The sequence below is a fragment of the Anomaloglossus baeobatrachus genome, chromosome 1, assembly GCF_048569485.1.
Source record: "Anomaloglossus baeobatrachus isolate aAnoBae1 chromosome 1, aAnoBae1.hap1, whole genome shotgun sequence".
NCBI classification, from domain to species: Eukaryota; Metazoa; Chordata; class Amphibia; order Anura; family Aromobatidae; genus Anomaloglossus; species Anomaloglossus baeobatrachus.
In genome coordinates, this window is record NC_134353.1 from 825,732,434 (window position 1) to 825,758,534 (window position 26,101).

At 44.8% G+C, this 26,101-nt stretch overlaps 1 protein-coding gene across 3 annotated transcripts in view; it reads right to left on the reverse strand.

The window, feature by feature from the left end:
• Positions 1 to 215: 215 nt before the first annotated feature.
• Positions 216 to 26,101, reverse strand: part of LOC142253486 (phospholipid-transporting ATPase IG-like) — a 258,210-nt gene continuing 232,324 nt past the window's right edge. The window contains exons 28-30 of one of the 3 annotated variants that reach the window (XM_075325104.1): positions 21,260 to 21,413; positions 13,186 to 13,287; positions 5,811 to 5,897 (exon numbers count right to left, since the gene is read on the reverse strand). In XM_075325104.1, coding sequence (XP_075181219.1) covers positions 13,189 to 13,287; positions 21,260 to 21,413 — 253 coding nt within the window. In that variant the 3' untranslated portion in view covers positions 5,811 to 5,897; positions 13,186 to 13,188. Of the gene's footprint in view, positions 5,898 to 13,185; positions 13,288 to 17,883; positions 17,975 to 21,259; positions 21,414 to 26,101 lie in introns of those variants that run through there. The other 2 variants (XM_075325103.1, XM_075325105.1) reach the window with 2 other exon arrangements.

Below are 26,101 nucleotides of genomic sequence, written 5' to 3' on the forward strand. Positions count from 1 at the left end.
CCGTCTCGAAGATCCTATACCAATATGTAGTAGGTATAATAATATTAGCAAATACCTCCAATTAGAAATTTAGCATAGTTCTCCTGATGAAGCCATGTCTCTTACCTCATGTGCAGGGCATTACAGCTTAGGTAACTATGGCTACGGCTGTAACCATGGATACCTACACTGCAATGCCCTGCACATGAGGTAAGAGACATGGCTTCATCAGGAGAACTGAACTACATTTCTAACTGGAGATGTTTGCTAAAATTATTATTGTTACACCTACTACATATTGGGATAGGATCTTGACTATTGGCATACCCCTTTTAATAGAGACCCTAGTGGTGGGAAGGCCTTTAATTATACCACAAGACCATTTGATTTCTGCATTATTTCTCAATTCCTGTCTTAAGTCCAAAATAGTCCTTGTAAGTGACCACAATCAGCCTCGTCATCACAAAGCTTTCAATTACACTCCCACTGGGTGTATCCAAATCACTGTAAAACGTCCTGGTCTGTGAAGAGCCCAGACTCTGAGCACCCAAGCTAATTACACATGGCCTGTCACTTACTAAAAGGATCCGTTTGATTTATTGACTAATTAAAAGCTGTAAACTAAATCAGTGAAGCCGGACTAAAGCTCTGGATATATGGCAAATCTAGAAGTGGACTTAACGGGAGGGTAGAAGGGCGTGTGTGGGAAGGGATAGAGTTAACAGATTTGACAGGGTGTTGTGCATGTGTCCCATTCCTGTGCAGGCTTTCACCTTAAAAGGGACTATCAGCAGGTTTCTGCAATGTAACCTGAAGACAGCATGCTGCAAGAGTTAGAAACAGAATTCAGCCATGTGTCTCTTATCTCTCCTTCTGTTTTTGTTTACCTGCAATGTTAGAGTACCGTCTCACTAAAAGACGTACCAGCGATTTCGACCACGATACGACCTGGTCAGGATCGCTGGTACGTCGCTAGAGGGTCGCTAGTGAGCTGTCAAACAGTCAGATCTTCCCAACGATGCAGCAACAATACGGCGGTCGCTGGGACCATGTCACACAGCACGATTCAAATCTTGATTAGTAACATAGGCGTGCATCTATATTGCCTTTTCCGCGCCCCCTCTGCTCCGATTGGTGATCGTAACTGCGTTGTGACTGGGCGGCCTTGACTTTAGAGAAGGCAACATAATCGCGCTTCCATCCCTCTCCTTGTCCATCCTACAGTCCCGATGCAGAATGGACTGTATTACGATCTGCTGCTACACACGGTCCGGAACAAGCAAATTCAGCCCTCTGAAATGTACTGCGATCTACAAGCCAGAACAGAGGATGGAAGTGGCCAATCCGAACACAGTAGCGCTCAAAAATCAGAACAGAGAGGGCGCGGAAAACAACGAAGATGCACACCTACGTGAGTTGCAAACGAGGTCGTTGGGTAAGGTGTCAAACACACCGATGCGTGCTGCCCGGCGGAAGCCCGACGACCAAAAAGTGAACCAGAACAGAGTGTAACGATCAGCGATTTCACAGCAGGGGCCAGGTCGCTGCTTAGTGTCACACACAGCGAGATCACTAATGAGGTCACTGCTGCGTCACAAAACCTGCGACTCCGCAGCGATCTCACCATGTGAGAAGTACCCCTTAGTAGAAGCCTCTTATCTTTATCATTAGTGGGTCTCAGCAGCTAATGAGCTGTAGTCAGACTCCGTCCCCCTTCTGTGATTAGCAGCTTCTGTCTATGGAAATGTACACGGAAAGCCTGGTGTAGGCGGGGACAGCTCACAGAGCTCTGATACATACAAAATCTAAAATCTTTCACTGTGTTAGAACGGCTGCACCCACTAATCTAAGTGATACATTATTGAACTCAGGATCTCTTTGCCTACATCATGCTGCTCTTAGATGAGGCAGAAAAAAATCTGCTAACAGATTCCTTTTAAAGGGACTGTCAACGCAGAATGACTGTTCAAACTAAGCACAGGAGCTTGGTGCATCAGGGCGGGGCCAAACATAAGTGCACCTTCCCACCTGCTTGTTTTTCCTCTATCTCCTCCAGTCTCTGACTATGAAGCCAGAGCTGTCAATCAAAGAGGGGAGCCTGGAGAAAGGAGGGAAAACAAGCAGGTGGGAAGGTGCACTTATGTTTGGCCCGACCCTGATGCACCAAGCGCCAGTGCTTGGTTTGGTCATTCTGTGCTGACACATATTGGATAGTGAATATCCGGGATGCACAGAAAAACACAGAGGGTATATTCTGAAATGTTAAATGCGGATTTTCCACAATAGAATTGTACAGTAGCAGCATAGTGGAGATTTTAACAAACCTTATATACACACACTCTGAAAACTGTTTGCAGTGTAAAGTAACAAGGGCATGTGACAGATCCACAGCAAGTCAATATATGTTGTGGAGTCTGTGCAAATGTCACCTTTATCAGCAAAGTCTGAGATCTGCGTACTCCTTCCCCCCACCTTCGTCAGAAGGATATTCGCAGGGGTAAATACGGCTGCAGACATCACTCTTTGGTAACTGGAGCCATACGTAGACACGAAAGCTGCGGGCGAAATCTGCCCGTATATTCTGGCTCGGAGTAGTCCCATCTTCCAATATAAAGCAAGTGATTGCACCATCAATTGTCTTGCGCATGTCTTCAGTTTACTACCATTTCTTTTCTCAAATTTATGGTAACTCAGATTAAAAGGTAAAAAAGTTACAAAACATAATGGACTAATACTGTGGTAGAAGACATTCGCAAATCATTTAAATTAATCTATCAGCACGTTTCTGCTATGGAGTCAGAGAAGAGACCCTGATTCTAGGCATGTGTCACTTATTGGACTGCTTGGTGCAATATTGATAAAATCATTGTTTTATCTGCTGTAGATTTAACAATGCACAGAATGCTGACCTCTATAATCCCGCCCACACCCCTTATTGGCAGCTTACGGTCAACATTGCCAGAAAGCTGCCAATCAGCGGTGGAGGCGAGGTTACACAGATTAGCTGGAATGCCTGGCACTCAACATCAAGTCTTGCAGTGATAATCTCCTGCTGATAAAACACTGATTGTATACAGCAATTGGCATATTACTGTAATCAGGCACTCTGCTCTTACATTATGCTACTCAGATAGTAAATCACAAAAAACTGCTGACAGATTCCCCTTAAATCATGAAAAAAAGTCGATATACATTAGTTCATACACATTTCAATTCTGACTAATGACCTTTGTGTCCTCTCAATAACGGTCCTTACAAATACATTCACTTTACTTAAACGTCAGACTTACATCAGATACCACAATAGAACGATCGCACTTACTCGGGAAATTCTAATGTATAAAAGGGAAAAAACAAAAAAATGTGTGCAAATGTAAAAGCTACATTTAATAAAAACAAAACAATATAATCCTGAAAATATATTATACGTAGTATTAAAATCTGGAATGGTTTAAATGGGTAAAGTATTACACTCATAAGTGTAAAGACGTACAGCTCCTCTGTAGACACCGTCATTGTGCGTTTCTTGTGTAATCACCTGGTGTAATACGACTACCGAACTCAGATCTACCGCCAACTGAGTCTAATAAATACTACTGTTTACTGCTGCTCTATTTTGACATATTTCCCATATAAAAATATACCTTTTTTTTAATAAATAGTTTATACTTTTTTCATGAAAACATTTCTTAACTCTGGTATAAACTGCAGCAAACCACAGTGCATTGCGAAGAAACTTATCAGACTGCTGCTTTTGGTTACTGTGAGGATGGAAATGAGAACAAATTTGTGGGGAAAAAAAAAACCAAAAACAAAAAAAGTGTTAAAAGTGAAATATGGGATAAGACTTAAAATGTGAAAATGATAGAAAGACAAGCAAATATTTAAGTCGGTCTCCGCCTGTAGACGTTCTACTTCAAGGTGTCTGCATATTTGTGAAGTCTTTTGCAGATGTACAATTATGGGGTTGACAAGTAATGCAATTTTCAGGTATGTGCCTGCAGCAAAATAGCGGGTCTCGCACATCCTATGTAGGTATGTCAAGGTGCGGACGGCCACAGAGATCAGATCATTTGTGGTGAGTACGGCCAAAGAGACCAGATCATCGGTAGAGAATACAGCCACAGAGACCAGATCATCCGCTGTGGGTACAGCCACAAAGATCAAACCATTTGCAGTGTGCATGGCCACAGAGATCAGATCATTCGTGGTGGGTATGGCCAAAAAGATCAGATCACTGCAATGGGTGCAGCTACAGGGACCAGATAATCCGCTGTGGGTATGGCCGCAGAGATCAGATCACTACAGTGGGTACAGCCACCAAGATCAGATCACCGCAGAGGGTACAATCACAGAGATCAAACCATTTGCGGTGGGTACAGCCACAGAGGTCAAATCATCTGCGGTGAGCATGGCCACAGAGGTCAGATCATCTGCGGTGTGCTTTGCTACAAATATCAGATCATTCGCGATGGGTACGACCAGAGAGATCAGATCATTCGGGCTGGGTACGGCCGGAGAGATCAGATCATTCGGGCTGGGTACGGCCACAGATCAGATCATTTGCAGTGGGTACAGCCACAGAGATTAGATCATTCGCAGTGGGTACGGCCACAGAGATTAGATCATTCGCAGTGGGTACGGCCACAGAGATGAGATCATTCGCAGTGGGTACGGCCACAGAGATGAGATCATTCGCAGTGGGTACGGCCACAGAGATGAGATCATTCGCAGTGGGTACGGCCACAGAGATTAGATCATTCGCAGTGGGTACGGCCACAGAGATTAGATCATTCGCAGTGGGTACGGCCACAGAGATGAGATCATTCGCAGTGGGTACGGCCACAGAGATGAGATCATTCGCAGTGGGTACGGCCACAGAGATGAGATCATTCGCAGTGGGTACGGCCACAGAGATTAGATCATTCGCAGTGGGTACGGCCACAGAGATTAGATCATTCGCAGTGGGTACGGCCACAGAGATCAGATCATTCGCGGTGTGCATGGCCACAGAGATCAGACCATTCGTGGTGGGTACGACCACATTACTGGACAACCCTTTGAAGTGTTAACAACCCTCATGGCTAACTGGAAGCTGTCTACTTGCCCTGGAATAATCCCATTCATGTCTGCACAGGCGAGGAACAGATTTCCGCATGGTTTATTTTTCTATTTAGGTACAGATGGATGTACATGTATAGGATGCCTCCTCGTCAGCGGTCGCTCATGTAACCGGAAGCCATCAGTAACGCCAATCCACCTAGTTTAACGCTCAAGGGGCAGGTTTGGAATTCCCTAATCTTCCGTAAATACAACCCGACACAATAATATTAGAGATGATAAATTGTATAAAGAATGGAGAAAAAAAAAAACAAATAAAAAGGACAACTGAATGGAGAAGGATCCCTGTGCAATAATATGCCATTATACGGTAGGTATAAATGTATGTTATCATGAATATAAAAATGCACAATTCATTTCTTCAAATGTCAAGTGATGTGCAATGTTTTGCATAAAGGCGGCCGTATTGTATAGAGCACATGCACCAAGAGATTTAGGCAGGTAATTCATCCGGACGCTTCGTCTGAACATCCAAGCCCTTGCAAAGTCATTGCAGCAAGGGGAATATTTGAGAATCAGAATGTGGAGTCCTCATCTTCTTCGTGGCCTTTTGGGTTCTTGGCTGAGAAGATTTCATGTATTGATCTCATGTGTAACATATTTAGATCAGAAAGGAGAAGCTCTCCTAGTCATTAGTGGTATCGGGGCCTTGCACAGTGTATCCAGGTATATCACTGATATACGTCAATAGAGGACAGCAGAGGATTCAGTTTGTACTCCTCCATCCTTATTCGAGAGAGGCACCCGTTCTCCACATTTTTGTAGGATATCAGCATAGGCAGCTGGAACTGTAAATTCTGAAAAATACAAAGAGTAATAATTAGTATTTATGCAATGGTTTACAATTCATAAGGAGATGGGATGAGGTATAGACAATGTTCTTTTGTTCCGGGTATTTGGGAGACAGCTGATGGGTGAGAACTCATCCCCCAGATCCACTGCTTATCACTAGATGGACAACGCTATAGTGGCATTTCCATACGGATGGCGGGATGGGGCGTGTGGTCAACTCACAAAAAACTCTTGTTCCTGGTGTAGTTTGTAAAAAAACAAAAACTAAAATTGTACTTTACTCAACCTCCCCAGGACCAGCACAGTCTCCACCACTGCTTCTAGTATCCTTTTTTTTTGCAGTGCCGACATGCTGACTGCAAAACAGGGAGAGGCCAGCGGCTTAAGAAAATGGCAGAAGCCACTAGGCTCACCAATTGGCTGCAGCGCTCTCAACGGGATGCTAGTGCTGCAGACAATAAAACACACCAGGAGCAGCAGAGGAAACTTATTGGTGGACCTGGGAAGGGTGAGAAAAGAGCATTTTTTTTTCTTAAACTACAGCAGGAAACCCTTTAGGCCCTGTGAGCACTAGAAAAAGGAAATCCGCATCCAAATCCGCATGCGGTTTGTTGCGTTTTGCTGCGGATTTGTTGCGTAAATGTCGCAACCAGCGTCGTACTGGCTACTGGAGGAATCTCCAGTAATACCAGACCTGGCAGTGGTTACCTGCACTGAACTTCAGAGCTCCTGAATGCAGCCTGGACTGAACTGCGAGCGTCGAGTGACTGATTCCCCGGCGATTGCCGTTTAGTTCAGGCCGGGCTAATCTCCGGAGCTCAGGTGACAGCTCCGGAGTGCAGCTCCGCCTCTCTACAGCTGTCACCTGAGCTCCGGAGATCAGCCCGGCCTGAACTAAACTGAAATCGCCGGGGAATCAATCACTTGGCGCTCGCAGTTTAGTTTACGCTGCACTCTGGAGCTCAGGTGACAGCTCTGGAGTTCAGTGCAGGTAACTGCGGAGAGGCCTGGTATTACTGGACATTCCTCCAGTAGCTAGTCCGCAGCTACCTGCGGAAAAGAATTGACATGCAATTGCTTTTGCTGCGGGAATCCCGCAGCAAAACATGCAGCTGTCAAAATCCGCCTAGTGTGCACAGCATTTTTTTTTCCTATAGGATTTGCTGGTGAATCACTGCAGAGATGTTATGAACATTTTCTGCAGCGAAACATGCAGCAAAACTGCAGGAAATTCTGTTTAGTGCGCACAAGGCCTTAGAAAGGTTTCCATGAAGGACCCCAAACACATTGGATGGTAGGGAGTTGAACAGTCATTAGGCAGAGAGCCATCTGTCCTGATCTCCTATACACAGAAAGGCTCGCATGAGCCATCCTGGGGTCTCCGAGAGACGCCGATAGACTCCTCCATGCCAAACAAAAAGGATCATCTGCTGAAACTTATACAGGTTGGATCTGCCAGGGGAGACGGGGCGCCTCACACCGATATGGCCAGGTTCGGCCAACTTAAAGTTCCATACATACTAAACTAAAGTCAAAGAGGGGCAAAGCTTTCAGGCACGGAGAAAATGACTGGTATGTTCCCGACTATTGTGACTTGTTCTGTATGGTCTTTCCCACGGCGGATATCAATGGTGAATAAAGTGAAGTTTGGTTTACTATAGAATATATCCTACACATACTTTCTCTTTTAAAGGGACATGGACACAATAATGAATAGCACGACTGGCAGGTTACAAGGGTTATTTCCTTAGAAAATGGCAAATCAGGTATCAACATGTAAAAGGATCAAACCAAAATGTTGAAGGGAAACAGTCATCCGAAAATGAACATTTAATGACCGGTAAACACCGGATCCAGCAATCACAATAGGGATCTATGCCCCAGCTGAAGCTGCTCCCGCTCGCTGCATGACATTTACACATGCTCATTAGATATAGCGTGAAATTTGCACAATTTCCATTTTAATTTTTCCATTTTTTAGTTTGTAAAATGAAGAAAAAATAAAATAAAAAAAATAATAAAAACATCCCCCTCCAATACTGAATTTACAACAAAACCAGGATTTAAATAATTGGTCATATTCTGATGAGTGTTTCCCTTTAAGGTTCTTAAAGAGACAGACACTAATTTGGGCGTCTAAAGCTACAATCACGTGCAATCAAGTCACAATATTTAGAAAATGAGCAGTAAACTTCATAATCTGTTCAGGAAGGCACAGTTCTGTGGGTTAAAAGGGAATCTGTCAGCAGAATCAGCCCATTTAGGACTTCGACATGGGCATGTAGGTCATAGGAAGCTGAATAAAATGATACCTTGATATCTGCGATCGATGTCTTATTCCAGAGAAATCCACATTTTTTTTAATATGTAAATGAGTTGATAAGATCTTCTGGATGGTTACTGATCTCCCTGAGAATCGGCCTGCAGAGCTTATTTTATAAATGAAAGGGGACCAGTGTGAGACATGTAATGACTGACAATCTGCTCTCATAATGACACACCGCTCTGCACTGAGATCAGAACACAGTAGAGCTGAAGTTGTCATTATAAACACATTTGCACCTGCAGTCTCCTCATTGCTTGAGCTTCCATCTCACTGACAGCCATTGTGGGGGAGGGCAGTAAAACAGAGATGACAGCGCTGTGAGAAGACATCAAATGTGCTTGTTGTGTTTGTAATGAGACAAGGGTCAACTCTGCTGTACTGTGTTGGTCATAATCAGGCACTATAAGAGCACAAGTCCCGCTGCAAATGTTTGTAATGAGACAAAGTTCACTCCTGCAATACTCTTAGCTCTGAACCCACTGTAGAGCTGTGTGTGAGTATAACTGTCAGTCATTACATGTCTCTCACTGGTAACAACTCCTTTCATTGCTAAGCAGCTCTGGAGGAAGATTCCCAGGGAGATCTATGTCCGGCCAATAGATCTTAGCAGCTCATTTACCTAAAAGAAAAATGTGGATATCTCTGGCATAAAATATCGGATCACAGTTATCAAGGTATCATTTTGTTCAGCTTCCTATGGCCTACATGCCCATATAGACTGAGGGTTGATCCTACTGAGTGATCCCCAAGTGAAACATGTCTCAGTCTTTGGTATACAGTGCGATGATTATTGTAAACTGCTCTTTTAAGCTGTCTCAATTGCGATGCGTGCACACGGTTTGGAGGACAGTCCATCTGTAGCTTCATCTGCTTAGGCGAGTGCTAGCTATATAGATGCTTCCATGAAATACTAAAATATAAAGTAACAATCGCCTCTATACAAACTGATGCAGCAGAGATTTAGCCGTTTAAAACCATGCACACGTAGGCAGTCTTATTTTTATCACTGAACTGCAACTAAAACATAAAAAAAGCAATATTGCAGATCATCAAACAACTGTTAGTGTCTACATCTCGTATACAGACAGATGTGTCCTCATAGTTAGAATACAAACAAGCCTGGTTTCTTTCATCCATCTCCTCTTCTTGCTAACCCACTGCCCATATGAATTATATTGGGCGTTCTCATTGTGGGATGCACCTTTATAGGCCTCGGTGTTTGGTTTGCTTTTACATTTGGTTATGTTTCTTTTATTGCTCTTACTCATAGCTTTGACCTTTCTACAACGAGAAAGTTTGTGGTGTTGTTCTTTTTTACTATCCTAGTCTACACTACGTTGATGTTGACTCTTACAATAATAGACTAGAATTTTTTTTTTTTTAAAGGGGTTTTTCCACGAAAGACGTTTATCACTTCACTACAGGAAAGGTGATAAATGTTTGATCCCCGGCGGTTCCACCATTTGGCAAGTATTCGGCCCGCACGTTCAGTCTTCATGGCGTCTCTCATATGACTTGTGTCCTGCTTTTTCCCCAGTTTTCCCCTCTGCAATCACCATTACTAATTTTCACTATATGTAGAAGCTGATGGCTCGTGTTATTCTTTTTCTGTTTAGCACTTGATCAAAACCACAAACACCACCACTGAAGGCATCATAAATAGAGTTGAGCGGACTGTGAATAATCCGGAGCGAGAGAGAGCGCGCGCAAGAGAGCGCGCGAGCGAGAGAGAGCGCGCGAGCGAGAGAGAGCGAGCGAGAGCACGAGAGAGAGCGCGAAAAAAAAAACTGATCCGGATCGTGCACCCGGGTCGGACTCGGATCTGGCGATCAAACCGCGTGGATCCGGATTTTGCCTATCAGGGTCCGCTCAATACTAATCATAAAGCATTTCTGAGCTGTGTGGCTGTGAATCCAGCAATGTCCTGTAATTAGTAAGCTAGATAACTTACTTTGATATTTCCATTAGCCCGGTTCCTGTATAGACTAATCTACAGGACTAGAAGCATGGTGGCCAGAACTCACAATGATTTGCTAGTGAAAGATCTAGGCTCCTGGGCTAATATGACTATATTAATAGGTTATCTATTTTATTATTTTAGTCTTGGGAATCTGTTACCACTTTGACCTGTTTAAACTATTAATATGGGAATTCGGGTAATAAGAGTGATAAATAAAACCCCATACCGGCATGTCTCATGGCTGATGCCTTCTTGTTGAAAAATCATCTTAGTTCTTCCATGTAAAGGGTTGGATGCTGCCCGGAAGATCGCGCTGCCTCCTTGCTTCATTAGAATTAGTTTTGCCTGCCATCAGTGTCACAGTATCCCTGTGACTCTAGTTCTTGTCCTTAAATCCCGCACCTGAGAACTTTCATTTCCAATGTTGAACTGTAGTGTTCTGCCCTCCTATCTGGCAGAGGATTAATGTTTCTTTTGCGCAAGCGCCATATCACTGGAGTGGAAGTAGCAGTCACTCTCCGGCGCCTGTGCAAAAGAAACATGAAGCCAATGCCCATAGGAGGGCAGGACACTACAGTTGCAAGTCAGGAAATGAAATGCGCAGGCATCGTATGACTGGAGAGGAAGTAGCAGTGATTCTCCAGCGCCATTTCCCATAGGAGGACAGAACACTACAGTTGCAAGTCAGAAAATGAAATGCGCAGGCATCGTATGACTGGAGAGGAAGTAGCAGTGATTCTCCGGCGCCATTTCCCATAGGAGGACAGAACACTACAGTTGCAAGTCAGGAACTGAAATGCGCAGGCACTGTATGACTGGAGAGAATGTAGCAGTGACTCTCCGGTGCCTGCACAGAAGAAACATAAAGCCATTTCCCATAGGAAGCCAGAACACTACAGTGGAACTTCAGAAGCTCAAGTATGCATGCGCAGAATTTCAGGACAAGAACTAGACATCACAGGGATACTGTGAGGCTGGTGGAAGGCGAAACCAATGCTAATGAAGCAAGGAGGCAGCGCTACCTTCTGAGCAACATCCGCCCCGTAGCCTAGAAGAATTAAAATTTACATAAAGCGATTAAAGATGTTTTCTACAAAAAGGCATCTGATAAGAGGCATACAGGTCTGATTATTTTCAGCACTCTATTAACTGTATGCCAATATTAACAGTTTAAATGGGTCAAAGTGGTGACAGATTCCCTTTAAAAAGCAGCAGAATCCAGGTCCTGCACGCAGCAGCTGGTAAAAACCCTCTGCCCATTCCATGCACCAGGTGTCACAACTGGTACTTAGATTCCAAGTCTGCCCTCCTCAGAATAGGTTAGCAGGATCAACCCTCACGAGCTGTAGAACTGAACTTTGCCTTCTTACAAACACATTTGCTGCAGCTCTCACAGCTCTGCTTATTGCAATAATATTGCCACCCTGTCTGCCTGCGAGATGGAGGCTGAAGCTGAGAGGAACCTGCTGATGTGTCCATTGTAATCACACACAGCTCTGCAGTGAGATCAGGAGGGCAGGCAGCGGCCATCACACTGGTAACGTCCCTCTCTTGAGGCAGATTCTCATACAGATCAGTGTCTGGCCCATAGGCAGGAACAGCTCATTTACAAAAGAAACTTGTGGATTTCTCTGTAATAACTGTACTGGTTATAATCAGGCACAGCTCTGAAGCAGAGCACAATGAGAGGGCAAGTGCTGCTGCAAATATTTGTAATGAGACAAAGTTCACTCCTGCTGTACAGCTCTGATCTCACTGTAGAGCGGTGTGATTATAAGTTTATATATTTGGGTGTGCATCTTGTGTTAACTTTGCACCATTTCTCATACTCATTCTTCTTTGCAAAGTACCTTGATTAGTACCCTCATAAAACATCTAACTACTCATATTACATATTTACTTGGCTGTGGCCACATTTTTTTCAATCATTTTTATTATAACTGTCAGTCAGTCATTACATGTCTCACACTGGTAACACCTCCTTTCATGTACAATCCGCTCCGGCGGCAGATTCTCAGGGAGATCTATGTCCGGCCCATAGATCTTAAAGGGAACCTGTCACCAGATGTTTATAATACTCAGCTAACTGTCGGTGCTGAGAAGACTGGCCGGTTGGGTGTCCCGCGCAGGCGCACTTTGATCTGCTCTGAGTAGGGCAGATCAAAGGATTATAGTGCGCCTGCGCAGGATATCAATGTCGGCTAGTGTAGATGATGTAGAACGCGTCATCCACACTAGTTTCAAAAGGAGGACAAAGTTGGCAAAAGAGGAGGCGCAGACCTGGAGAACAGACGCCCACCCGACCAGTCTGCTGCGCACCGACCGTTAGGCGAGTATTATAAACATCCGGTGACAGGTTCCCTTTAACAGCTCATTTACATATAAGAAAAAAATGTGTATTTCTCTGGCATAAGATACTGGATAAGATACTAGACCAGGAGCAAATAACGCCATTTATGATTAACAGATGCCACTATTAACAAGAAGCGGTATTATATCTTTGCTTACTGATAAAATCACAAATAAGCCATATGCCACCATATTTTTAAAGGGATATAATAATAGCTTTCATTTAGCTTTTCTACAGTAAAATAAGTCAAATTTCAGTTGATTTACATAATTGGAATCAGTTTTTAAATTCAAATTTTAAATATTTTTTTTACTAAAATTCTGGAGGGTTCTAGGTATTGATTGGACAATTCTGGTTCAGGTGGAAAACCGACGGGAGCCAAATAACTGAATCTGGACAGTTTGCCAATGTATTATATGTCATTTTACATAAATCTGAATACATTTTGGGACTAAAAAAAAAAAATGAGAAAGCTTTTACAGCAATAAAAAGGGCCCATCTGTTCCAATTATGCCAACAAACAGAACTGATCTTATTCTTCTGTGTGAATATTCAGCAGCTGTACCACAATCCCAAAATTAAGCATCAATCAGTTAGCCAAAAGCAGATTAGGGCTGATTGGTTTCATGATATAATTTGGATTATGGTGGTTTGTACCTCTTATAGTACATTAGACTCATCTGAGAACGTTCGTAAAAGTAGAGGTCTTACAGTCGATCGGGTGGACTCTGAAACAACTGTTTTGGTGCACATTTTTCTCTAAAACAATGATACAAACAAAATAAAAAATAAAGAATGAACATGATGGATAGACTGTAAAATTATAATATTTTAATGGCTTTATGGATGATGCTTATGTTTCATTAAACAATTATACACTAAAAGAGCTCCATCAAAAGAAATTCTTAAAGGGAACTTCTTAAAACATTTGGGGCCTATAAGCTGCGGCCACCACCACTGAGCCCTTATATACAGCATTCTAACATCCTGTATATAAGAGCCTAGGCCGCTGTGTAGAACATAAAAATCACTTTATAATACTCGCCTAGAATGTCGCTCCGTTGCAGACTGGTCGAATCGGTGTCTTCGTTTTCCGGGACTGGTGCCTCCTCTTTCGGACATCTTGGTCTTCCTTCTTCTGAAGCCGGCGTGCATGACGCGTCCTACATCATACACACTCGCCGGCATTGAGGTCCCGCGCAGGCGCACTACAATACTTTGATCTGCCCTGAGTAGGGCAGAGCACAGTGCGCCTGCGCAGGACCTCAATGCCGGCGAGTGTGTATGATGTAGGACGCGTCATGCACGATGGCTTCAGAAGAAGGAAGACCAAGATGAGGCGCCGGTCCCAGAGACGCTGATTCGACCAGTCTTCAACGGAGCGACCTTCTAGGTGAGTATTATAAAGTGTTTTTTATGTTCTACACAGCGGCCTGGGCTCGTATATACAGCATGTTAGAATGCTGTATATAAGGGCTCAGTGGTAGTGGCCGCAACTTATAGGCCCCAAATCTAGTGACAGGTTCCCTTTAAATGGAGATATCCAAATCAAATGTATTCTTCAAAATTGCTCCAAAGCATAAGACATTTATATATAAACAATCTGACGCAAAGTTTTCCACTAGACAAAAACTGTCACAATAACCAGAATTAGATAAAAAGTGAAAAAAAAAAAATAAAAGTAAATATTTTTTGCAAAAATTAGAAAATCTGGCATAAAACAATGTCATGGCTAATGGTTTGTTAGTTCCAGTGCCTAAAATGTTGTGTCAGTTGTATAGGTCTTCTATATAGCCCTTTGTTGCAGAATCATTGTGAGGTTCTAGATCACAGACTTTATATGTAATCTTCTCTGAAGATCATTTTTACTGAATTCTTTCTACCATTACCCACTAGATAGGCCCCTAAACTGCCACTAGGCTCAATACTAAACTCCTACTTCACAGTCTTTACAGAAGACTTTTCAGCAGTCTTATAATTATTAGGACAAGATTGCCTGTAAAGTAACACGTCTATATGCAGTGTATAAAACAAGATCCATCATTCACAATAGGTGATATCACAGCTCACCTCCCCCCCCTTTCTTCACTATGATCTTTGCCTAAATAAGAGCATGAGCGGTAATATTTCTATACAAATCAATAGGGTCAGAGACAATCTATGGCTACTTCAGGAAGTAGGAGTTTAATATTGGGCTTAGTGGTCAGTGTCAAAATAGAAAGTTTAGTTTTTTCTTAATAGATATTTACTTCAATTTTTTCATACAACAAACATTGAAACAACAGCACATGTCAGGTGACTTTTTTCTGTATGTGACACCATCTCTACCTATCCCTTACTGAAGAAATAACATCATGAACTGAGTTTAAGACATTAGCTATACTATACTAAATGGTTCCTTGGTAATAATATTCCCAAACTAAAACAGTGTAAACCCTAAAACTGCAGTTCAAAGACCTAAATAGTGGCACATTTTGCTTAATAGGGAACTAGTTGACATACCCAGCTCCAGGACGGGGAGGGGGGGGTAATGTGTTCTCATTACTGGGCCGGACTAGTCGGCCCGTGACCCTGGCGGTGTCTTTCAATAAGAAAAGGATGAGGATTATGATGATGGGAGTTGTATGCAATGTGATAAACACCGGTGAATAACCTCCTCCTTACCCAGGATGAATACTGCACCTTAAGTGAGGTGCAGTGCCCAGTGGCGACTGAAGCCTCAGGGACACCACACTAGTCATATTAAAGCACCAATCCAGCTGTTTTATTTTTTATTTCAGCGCCGGACTGGTGCTTTAAATCTAAGATTCCTGCCCCAAGTCTTATACTCACCTGCTGTCATCTTCTTTGGTTATCGGCACCAGTCGGTCTTCTGCAGCTTGTGACCTGTCGGCTGCTCCAGTGTTTCGTGGAGGTCACAACTCAATACAAGTCTATGAGAGCCTTGTTGTGGCTCTCATAGATTTGTCTTGAGAGCTTGTGATGTTACATTTGACGTCTGGCCAATCAGAAGTTGCAGTCACAAGATGGTGCTGTGGGATTGGAACATCGGCAGTAAAACATAAAGACGTCGGAGGGCGAGTATAAGAGTAGGGGCAGGGACCTTCGGTTAAAAAGCACCACTCCTGCTCTGGAAAAAAAAATAAAAAAAAAATGCTAGATTGGTGCTTTAAACAGTTATAGACCATGTGGCGAGGAACAGATTGAGATATAGTTGTGTAGAAAAAAGATTCAGCATAACTTTTTTTTTAAATTAAAAATTGTATTCATTTAAGTCCTGTCTCATTCTGCGCTCAGTAGTCCAGTGGGCGGTCCTAACCAGTAACTGACAGCTACCTCTGTATGTTTGGTCATACAGTGAATGCTCCCTAAACTCCTAGGGCCAGAATGAAGAAAATTGAAACTCATTCTTAAACTTGTCTCTAAACCAAATATAATAAAAGACTAAACTATTGCTTACTAGTCATAAACATTATAAATAAAGGAAAATATTCAATTAATTAAAATCAGTGCGATTGTGTATCATGTTCTTATTCTGCCTTCCCTCTCATGGCGCTCACAGGGAGAAAGGGTTGGAGATGAAAACCATTCAGTGCAATGCAGTGCAGAGGCGGCTTTCAGTCCGTGCAGGGGTGTGGTTAAAGGCGCCGCTCACTATGCACTGAGCAGAGACTCAAACTGTGCCGACCATGCTCCTTTAACTGAAAGCCCAAAGCAGCCGGTGGAAATATTAATTTCTTTGTGGCAGTGGGGCTCTCAGTGCCTCAGTGTGGTGGCTGCAAGGCATCACAACACTATTAACTTGCAGATTAACTTTTATTTTACATGACAGGTTCCCTGTAAGCAGTAAAAAAATAACAGCGCTTCCAAATTAGAGGCACCTATTCTATCATACAGGTAGATATGTACATAGGAAAGCGCATTCTGCACAAGACATCCATGTGATCCCCAGCATCTACACAATCGTGTGATCAACAATAGGGAGGAGGAGTGACAGGGAGCATGGTTTAACCTTATTTTTATCAGCCTGGCAGTACACTACTAATTTAATATTAAGTATGATTTGAAAGGCTAAACGAATATAATGAGCATAAACATGTAAGAATGTGTATACAAATAATGTGTTCGGGCCGGCTCTAATGAGAACGCTCTAGCCATCGCATTGTAGAAACAACTACTGAATTTACAAACACTGTGAAATGGAGGAACATAAAAGGTATACCTCGTAACTATAAACAGAAAAATAGTTGTTGGCGTTATGCACAACTGACATATACCAAATCGCTTTTTACCTATATATTCATTTTTCTCAGATTTTCCTTAGCAGTAATGCAGGTCCATGTTCACATATTCATGGTTTCCATACTTTAGCATTATCCGAGTGCAAACTGTCTTTTTGTATTTTATGTCATGTTCAGTTATGCGCCTGTTCACACGTCGGGTCGAGGAGTTCAGTCATTTTTTTTTTTTTAAACATAGATCAGACAGCCCACTGCTCTTGTCTGTATCTATTCTTTCTGCTCTCTCGCTCCCTTCTTTCAATGTTACAGATAGCAGAAGGGAGAAGATGGCGTAAACTATGTACCCAATTCTTACATGTGGGCAGATCACACAGGATGCACAGTATCAGAGAGCAATTAGGGAGCAAGCACACACAACAATCTGCATGGGATCTTGGGCATCACTGGTTGTGAATCAGACTGTCATTTCCCCCCTTTACTTGTCCTGCACTCAGCATCAATGTTTGCCAGCAAAAGGGAGAAAAAAAATCTCTAATGAGCTGTAGAAAAAGGAAGCAGCACAGGAATGAAGCTGTGTTAGTCCAGAAGAGCTAGTGAAGCGAGCAGCATCCCGAATGCCCAGGGCTCAAGTCCAGCATGTATTACTGGGAGGAGCACATCCGAGTGAGAAAAGTCTCAAGGTAGGAGCAGGTCACAAACTAATCCTGAAACTTTCTGCAACTTAATTTAACAAAAAATTAAAATAATAATAATAATAATAATAATAAATATAACAAACTAATAAAAAATAATAATAGTAATAAAATAATGATAAAAAAATAAAAAATATAATAATAATAAATAATAATATAACAATAAAAATAATAATGTTTTTTTCTTATGTTAAAGGCCTCCATAAGTTTTAAGGCTTAGTAAAAAAAAAAATATAAGTAATATGTAAAAACACTTATAAAATAAAAATGCAATTCCTAAAAAAAAAATAAATAAATAAAAATATGTTGCTTTACTCGTAAGAGCAACTAAGTGTTATTGAGTTAAAGAAATGAAGCACAAACTTCTGTAAAGAAAAGATTAGTCAATAATTTGGAAACATGAAAGTAGTAAGCAAATTCACCTTAATCACTCCAAGGGAAACTGTGAGTACTGGAGGTTTGAGAAAGCATGAAGATAGTGGACGTTCCTGAGGAAGGCAAGTGTTTTGTTACCTGGTCCAAAAGCAGAGACAGGGGGGACAGGGAGAGAAGCAGGGTCAGTAAGAGGAAGACAAGATAATGAGAGGAAAACAGTCAATAAATTAATCACACAGAGGGGACAAGCAAGGAAAGCACAGAACAGAGCACATATGCCTTTAGAACACAGATAGTGGCTTAAAGTGACAGGACACCAGTGCTGAAGAAATTATATTAGTCAAGCTGGTTAGTTATGGATTCCTTTAATTGCAAAGTCTGGTCCACTATAAAGTCAGCCCAGCACGTAACATGTAGGTGGCAGCACGGAATATGCACTAGTCGTTGATAAATGCTAGATCTGAGGTCTAAACCACTGGGAAAGGAAAACAATCATCATTTTTCTCCTCTCCCTTAACTGCTATCTTGACTAAATGCAGCATCTTAAGCAAAGAACTCCTGGGGTGTCCACTGTGTGTTCCAGAATTCAGGAAACATCCTGTGTCAAGAACGACAACCCTTCTAAGGCTAGGTCCACATTTCCGTTGTATTGCCTCAGTCACATGCGTTGCTTAAGGCTTGTGATTGATGCTTTGTACAACGGATGACAAGTATTGGAAGAGAAAGCAGAATCCGTTATAAAACAAGTGACAGAGAGAGCGAACAGATGATCTCCCGGTGGCCGGCTAATGAAAGCGATCAGCTGATCGTTCTCATTAGCCGGCCGCCGGGTGTACAGCTGATCGCTCTCATTAGCCGGCCGCCGGGTGATCAGCTGATCGTTCTCATTAGCCGGCCGCCGGGTGTACAGCTGATCGCTCTCATTAGCCGGCCGCCGGGTGATCAGCTGATCGCTCTCATTAGCCGGCCGCCAGGTGATCAGCTGATCCCTCTCATTGGCCGGCCGCCGGGTGTACAGCTGATCGCTCTCATTAGCCGGCCGCCGGGTGATCAGCTGATCGCTCTCATTAGCCGGCCGCCAGGTGATCAGCTGATCACTCTCATTAGCCGGCCACCGGGAGATCAGCTGATCGCTCTCATTAGCCGGCCGCCGGGTGATCAGCTGAATGCTCACAGAAGGCGGCTGCCGGGTGATCAGCTGATCGTTCTCATTAGCCGGCCGCCGGGTGATCAGCTGATCGTTCTCATTAGCCGGCCGCCGGGTGATCAGCTGATCATTCTCATTAGCCGGCCGCCGGGTGATCAGCTGATCGTTCTCATTAGCCGGCCGCCAGGTGATCAGCTGATCGCTCTCATTAGCCGGCCGCCAGGAGATCAGCTGATCACTCTCATTAGCCGGCCACCGGGAGATCAGCTGATCGCTCTCATTAGCCGGCCGCCGGGTGATCAGCTGAATGCTCACAGAAGGCGGCTGCCGGGTGATCAGCTGATCGTTCGCCCGCCGACAGAGAGCATGCGCAGCGAAATCAAAAGGATTCCGCTGCTCAAAAAACGCTACATGCTGCGTTCCTGCCGCCCGACGGTCAGTCGTTCCACAACTGATCAGTCGGGCGGAGGATGCAACGCGTCATCAGTCACAATCCGCCGCTCATACAAGTATCTGGGAACAACGGAATCCGCCAAACGGATTCAGTTGTTTATCAGAGCCGCGGATTGTGACTGATACAAATTGACGGAAATGTGAACCTAGCCTAAAAGCCCTTCCATTATGCTGAAGGTTCAAGGTCTACAGAAGATTTTGGATGATACAGGAGAACTCAGGAGGACTCCGGGGAGGTCTACCAGGCGTTCCATAATTCATGAATCATCCTGCACAAAGAACCGTGGCTCCTCATAAGTCCTTCTATTCTGAGAAAGGTTCAAGGTCTGCAGGAGAACATTTTGGATGACACAGGAGATGTTAATTTGGAGACTATTCGAAAAGGTGTGTGTCTGGTAAGGCCTCATTCACACGTGCGTATAAAACATGTACACGAAAAAAAAACCAGTACTGGTGCCATCAGTATTATCAATCCATGTGCCAGCCGTATCGTCCGGGAATAGATACAGAAAGAATAGCTTCTCAGAACTCTGCAATGTGAAACACGTAGAGCACATTGAAGCCATCCATGGTCTGTACGTGTTTTTCACGGACCCAAAGACTTGTATTCACCCTTGTCATCCGTGCTGCTGGAAAAAGATGGTCATGTCTCTGTGTGGTTCACACGGACATGTGAAGATCCCCATAGGTTAAAATGGGCACATGTGGTTTCCATGAAAAAAAAACAAAAAAAAAACAGGGAACTCATACCGGGAATATGGACATGTGAAGGAGGCCTAACAAAGGACACTTCACTGTTGAAGTAACAGTCAGCCGACACTCAAGGAGCCATTTGCCTTATGTTGTAGATAAAAGGTATGTGCTATTAGTAATGGTAGATGTAGAAACTGGGCACTCATGATAAAGGTGAATAGTCGTGTTTATTGTGAAGAACTTGTAGGACCAGCACAAGCACAGACGTTTTGGTCAAAAGACCTTCATCAGTGTGCGTGTAGAGGGTCCTCAGATAGTATAGTAGTGTGGCAAGCAGCGTAACTGGGTATGACGTGGTGTCCACCGCTGTCTATGTGGCTGGTCCTACAAGTTCTTCACAATAAAAACCACTACTCACATCGATCTTGAGTGCCAAGTTTCTACATCTACTTGAGATGGTTTTGGACCCTACATGAGGACCACCCTAGAAGTGCCGTGTGTATCAACTCACTACTAGTTGTGGTAGACATGGGTATGTTTCCATGTCTTTCCTTAGTATCTTAAGTTCCGCTTGCAATGTTGGGGTCAGATATGATAATTAACTCCCTTTATGTCTCTTCGTAGACCCGGTGTAACAACACAATCATTCGTAAAATTCCCCAACATCTAGCTGCAACGGAAGTTCAAGGAGAATGTATATAATATCCCGCCCTATCACCGTGTACTTCTGAGTCTCTGTCCGTCACCTACAGTAGAACCATATTGTACAATACGCAGTATATCCAGCCCATGGGTTTTTGACCACACGTGAGGAGCTTTCCTTGTGAGCTGGTGAAACTGAGGTCAAATAATAGATCAAAGAACTGAAGCAGTCAGGGGTCAACGTCAATCTGATAAAAAGCCGCTATCAGATCGGCCATTATTGATTGGCAAATATTTGTGATATTTCCCAACAGAAAGGCAAAAAAAAAAAAAAAAAGTCAAAATTTCTAACAAAACTGCAAAAAGTCTGTATTTGTGACCAAAAGTTAGAATATTCCCATCAGATGACAATTTTATAGACCTTAATTTGGCTTTTTCCACCCATGTGAGTGTTCAACAAAAACTACCAGAGATTCGGCTTCTCTTACCTTTTGGCCCGCACGCCTAAGATTTCGTAGAGTGATCAGCAATATTTCTGGATAAAGGCTTATAAAAATCAGCAGGATTATGGCCAGCCAGACCGACACCGATGTCAGCATGTGAGAAAACACAAAGTACATTCGCTGCTGTCTGAGGAATGGCCTAGAAGAGATCCCGACAGTGGAGATTAATGCACGAGCAGATTAGGAGATAGCAAGAACGTTCACAATCAGCCTGCGAGATTATGGAGGAATCGGGACAAGCTGCAAATACATGAATGCTCCAACCCCGGGCACAAATCAGATAAGGCTTCCTTAAAGTTGTTATACAAGTTGCCGAATTAAAGGAGTTTTCTCTTCATTGATCTTCAGGAGCACAGAAGGTCCATATTGTGCTTCTAAATGAGACAAGTTTGTCACCGCAGCATTTAAGGAGCACAGTACTGCAGCTTGCCGGACCTGGCATGCTTCAGAGCAACACTTACAAGCGCTATCGGAAAAAGCTTGTAAGCGCTGTGCTCCTGGCTTAAAAGGCTGGCCACTCGAGGAAGCAGAATGGAGGACGACTTAGAAAAACAAATAATTTGTAAAGTTATTTGTTCTTACAAGCACTTTGCAATTTTATTGATTTGTGATGAGAAAAACCCTTTAAAAGTACTAGGCAAAATGTGACACATACTGAAACCAAGACCAATACAACAGAAGCTGCCAACTGCAGCCACCCTGTGCTTCACTATATAGGGGGTGTTCTATAATGCATCCATGAGCCTGAACAAGAAAAAGGGGCAGTGGTTATCCTACAGGGACATCTCATCTAATGCAGACTGAACCCAGCTGCAATACTATTGTGCCGAGAGGTGGGGGGGGGGTACGGCGGCAATACACTAGTGCCTGTGGGGATGCACCAGCAATACAATAGTGCCCGTGGGCTTACAGCAGCAATACAATAGTGCCCGTGGGCTTACAGCAGCAATACAATAGTGCCCGTGGGCTTACAGCGGCAATGAAGGGAATTTTGTTACTTACCGTAAATTCCTTTTCTTCTAGCTCTTATTGGGAGACCCAGACGATTGGGGTATAGCTACTGCCCTCTGGAGGCCACACAAAGCACTACATTAAAAGTGCAAGGCCCCTCCTCCTCTGGCTATACCCCCCCGTGGTATCACGGGTACTCCAGTTTTAGTGCCAAAGCAAGAAGGAGGAAGCCAACAACTGGTTTAAACAAATTAACTCCGAGTAACATCGGAGAACTGAAAAACCGTTCAACATGAACAACATGTGTACCCGCAAACAGCAAAAACAATCCCGAAGGACAACAGGGCGGGTGCTGGGTCTCCCAATAAGAGCTAGAAGAAAAGGAATTTACGGTAAGTAACAAAATTCCCTTCTTCTTCAGCGCTCTATTGGGAGACCCAGACGATTGGGACGTCCAAAAGCTGTCCCTGGGTGGGTAAAGAAATACCTCATGTTAGAGCTGCAAAACAGCCCCCCCCTACGGGGATGTCACTGCCGCCTGCAGGACTCTTCTACCTAAGCTGGCATCCGCCGAAGCATAGGTATGCACCTGATAATGCTTGGTGAAAGTGTGCAGACTCGACCAGGTAGCTGCCTGACACACCTGTTGAGCCGAAGCCTGGTGCCGTAATGCCCAGGACGCACCCACGGCTCTGGTTGAGTGGGCTTTTAGCCCTGAAGGAACCGGAAGCCCAGCAGAACGGTAGGCCTCTATAATTGGTTCTTTGATCCATCGAGCCAAGGTGGCTTTAGAAGCCTGCAACCCCTTGCGCGGACCGGCGACAAGGACAAAAAGTGCATCGGAACGGCGCATGGGCGCCGTGCGGGAAATGTAGATCCTGAGTGCTCTCACCAGATCTAGCAAACGCAAGTCCTTTTCATACCGGTGAACCGGATGAGGATAAAAAGAAGGCAAGGATATATCCTGATTAAGATGAAACGAGGATACGACCTTAGGGAGAAACTCCGGAATGGGGCGCAGCACTACCTTGTCCTGGTGGAACACCAAGAAGGGAGCCTTGGAAGACAGAGCTGCCAGCTCAGACACTCGCCGAAGCGATGTGATCGCAACAAGAAACGCCACTTTCTGTGACAGGCGAGAGAAAGAAACTTCTTTGAGAGGCTCGAAAGGCGGTTTCTGGAGAGCCACTAGTACTCTGTTCAGATCCCATGGATCCAACGGCCGCTTGTACGGGGGCACAATATGACAGACCCCCTGCAGGAACGTGCGCACCTTAGGAAGACGTGCTAGACGCTTCTGAAAAAACACGGATAGTGCCGAGACTTGCCCTTTAAGGGAGCTGAGCGACAAGCCCTTTTCCAACCCTGATTGCAGGAAAGACAGAAAAGTGGGCAATGCAAATGGCCAGGGAGACACTCCCTGAGCAGAGCACCAGGTTAAGAAAATCTTCCACGTTCTGTGGTAGATCTTAGCAGAAGTTGACTTCCTAGCTTGTCTCATTGTGGCTACCACTCCCTGGGATAAGCCTGTTAACGATAGGATCCAGGACTCAATGGCCACACAGTCAGGTTCAGGGCCGCAGAATTCTGATGGAAAAACGGCCCTTGAGACAGCAGGTCTGGACGGTCTGGAAGTAACCACGGTCGGCCGACCGTGAGATGCCACAGATCCGGATACCACGATCTCCTCGGCCAGTCTGGGGCGACGAGTATGATGCGGCTGCAATCGGATCTGATCTTGCGTAGTACTCTGGGCAAGAGTGCCAGAGGCGGGAATACATATGGGAGGCGGAACTGCGACCAATCTTGCACCAAGGCGTCTGCCGCCAGAGCTCTTTGATCGCGCGACCGCGCCATGAATGCCGGGACCTTGTTGTTGTGCCGAGACGCCATTAGGTCGACGTCCGGCACCCCCCAGCGGCGACAGATTTCCTGAAACACGTCCGGGTGAAGGGACCATTCCCCTGCGTCCATACCCTGGCGACTGAGGAAGTCTGCTTCCCAGTTTTCTACGCCTGGGATGTGAACCGCGGAGATGGTGGATGCTGTGTCCTCCACCCAATTCAGAATGCGCCGGACTTCCTGAAAGGCTTGCCGGCTGCGCGTCCCTCCTTGGTGGTTGATGTTTGCCACCGCTGTGGAGTTGTCCGACTGGATTCGGATCTGCTTTCCTTCCAGCCACTGTTGAAAGGCTAGTAGGGCAAGATACACTGCCCTGATTTCCAGAACATTGATCTGAAGGGTGGACTCTTGCGGAGTCCACGTCCCCTGAGCCCTGTGGTGTAGAAACACTGCTCCCCACCCCGACAGACTCGCATCTGTCGTGACCACTGCCCAGGATGGGGGCAGGAAGGATCTTCCCTGAGACAATGAGGTGGGAAGGAGCCACCATTGTAGAGAGTCCTTGGCCGTCTGGGAAAGAGAGACTTTCCTGTCTAGGGAAGTCGTCTTCCCGTCCCATTGGCGGAGAATGTCCCATTGAAGTGGACGCAGATGAAACTGCGCAAAGGGAACTGCTTCCATGGCTGCCACCATCTTCCCTAGGAAGTGCATGAGGCGCCGTAAGGGGTGCGACTGGCCCTGAAGGAGAGATTGCACCCCTGTCTGTAGGGACCGCTGCTTGTTTAGCGGAAGCTTCACTCTCGCTGCTAGAGTATGGAACTCCATGCCAAGATACGTTAGTGACTGTGTCGGTGACAGATTTGACTTTGGAAAGTTGATGATCCATCCAAAAGTCTGGAGAGTCTCCAGCGTAGCCTGTAGACTGAGTTGGCATGCCTCTTGAGAGGGTGCCTTGACAAGTAGATCGTCTAGGTAAGGGAGCACTGAGTGTCCCTGAGAGTGCAAGACTGCTACCACCGCCGCCATGACCTTGGTGAAGACCCGGGGGGCTGTCGCCAGACCGAATGGCAGAGCTGCGAACTGAAGATGGTCGTCTCCTATCACAAAACGTAGAAAACGTTGATGTTCTGTAGCAATTGGCACGTGGAGATAAGCATCTTTGATGTCTATTGAGGCAAGGAAGTCTCCTTGAGACATTGAGGCAATGACAGAACGGAGGGTTTCCATCCGGAACCGTCTGGCGTGCACATGTTTGTTGAGCAGTTTTAGGTCCAGAACAGGACGGAACGAGCCGTCCTTTTTTGGCACCACAAAGAGATTGGAGTAAAACCCTCTCCCTTGTTCCTGAGATGGTACAGGAACCACTACTCCTTCCGCTCTTAGGGAGTCCACCGCCTGCCGCAGGACATCTACACGGTCTGGATGTGGGGAGGTTCTGAAGAACCGAGCTGGAGGACGAGAACTGAACTCGATTCTGTACCCGCGCGACAAAATGTCTGTCACCCACCGGTCTTTGACCTGTGACATCCAAGTGTCGTAAAAGCGGGAGAGCCTGCCCCCGACCGGAAATGCGGAGGGAGGGGACTGGAAGTCATGAGGTAGCCGCTTTGGAAGCGGTTCCTCCATTTGCTTTCTTGGGGCGTGAATGAGCCCGCCAGGAATCTGAGTTTCTTTGCGTCCTCTGAGTCCCTTTGGACGAGGAGAATTGTGTTTTGCCCGAACCTCGAAAGGACTGAAACTTCTGCTGCCACTTTCTCTGCTGAGGTTTGCTTGATCTGGGCTGGGGTAAAGAGGAGTCTTTACCCTTGGACTGTTTAATGATGTCAGCCAATGGCTCGCCAAACAGTCTATCTCTAGATAAAGGCAAGCTGGTTAAACATTTTTTGGAACCAGCATCTGCTTTCCAGTCCTTTAACCACAATGCTCTGCGCAAAACTACCGAATTGGCAGACGCCATTGAGGTGCGGCTGGTAGATTCTAGGACCGCATTGATAGCGTAAGACGCAAACGCGGACATCTGCGAGGTAAGGTGCG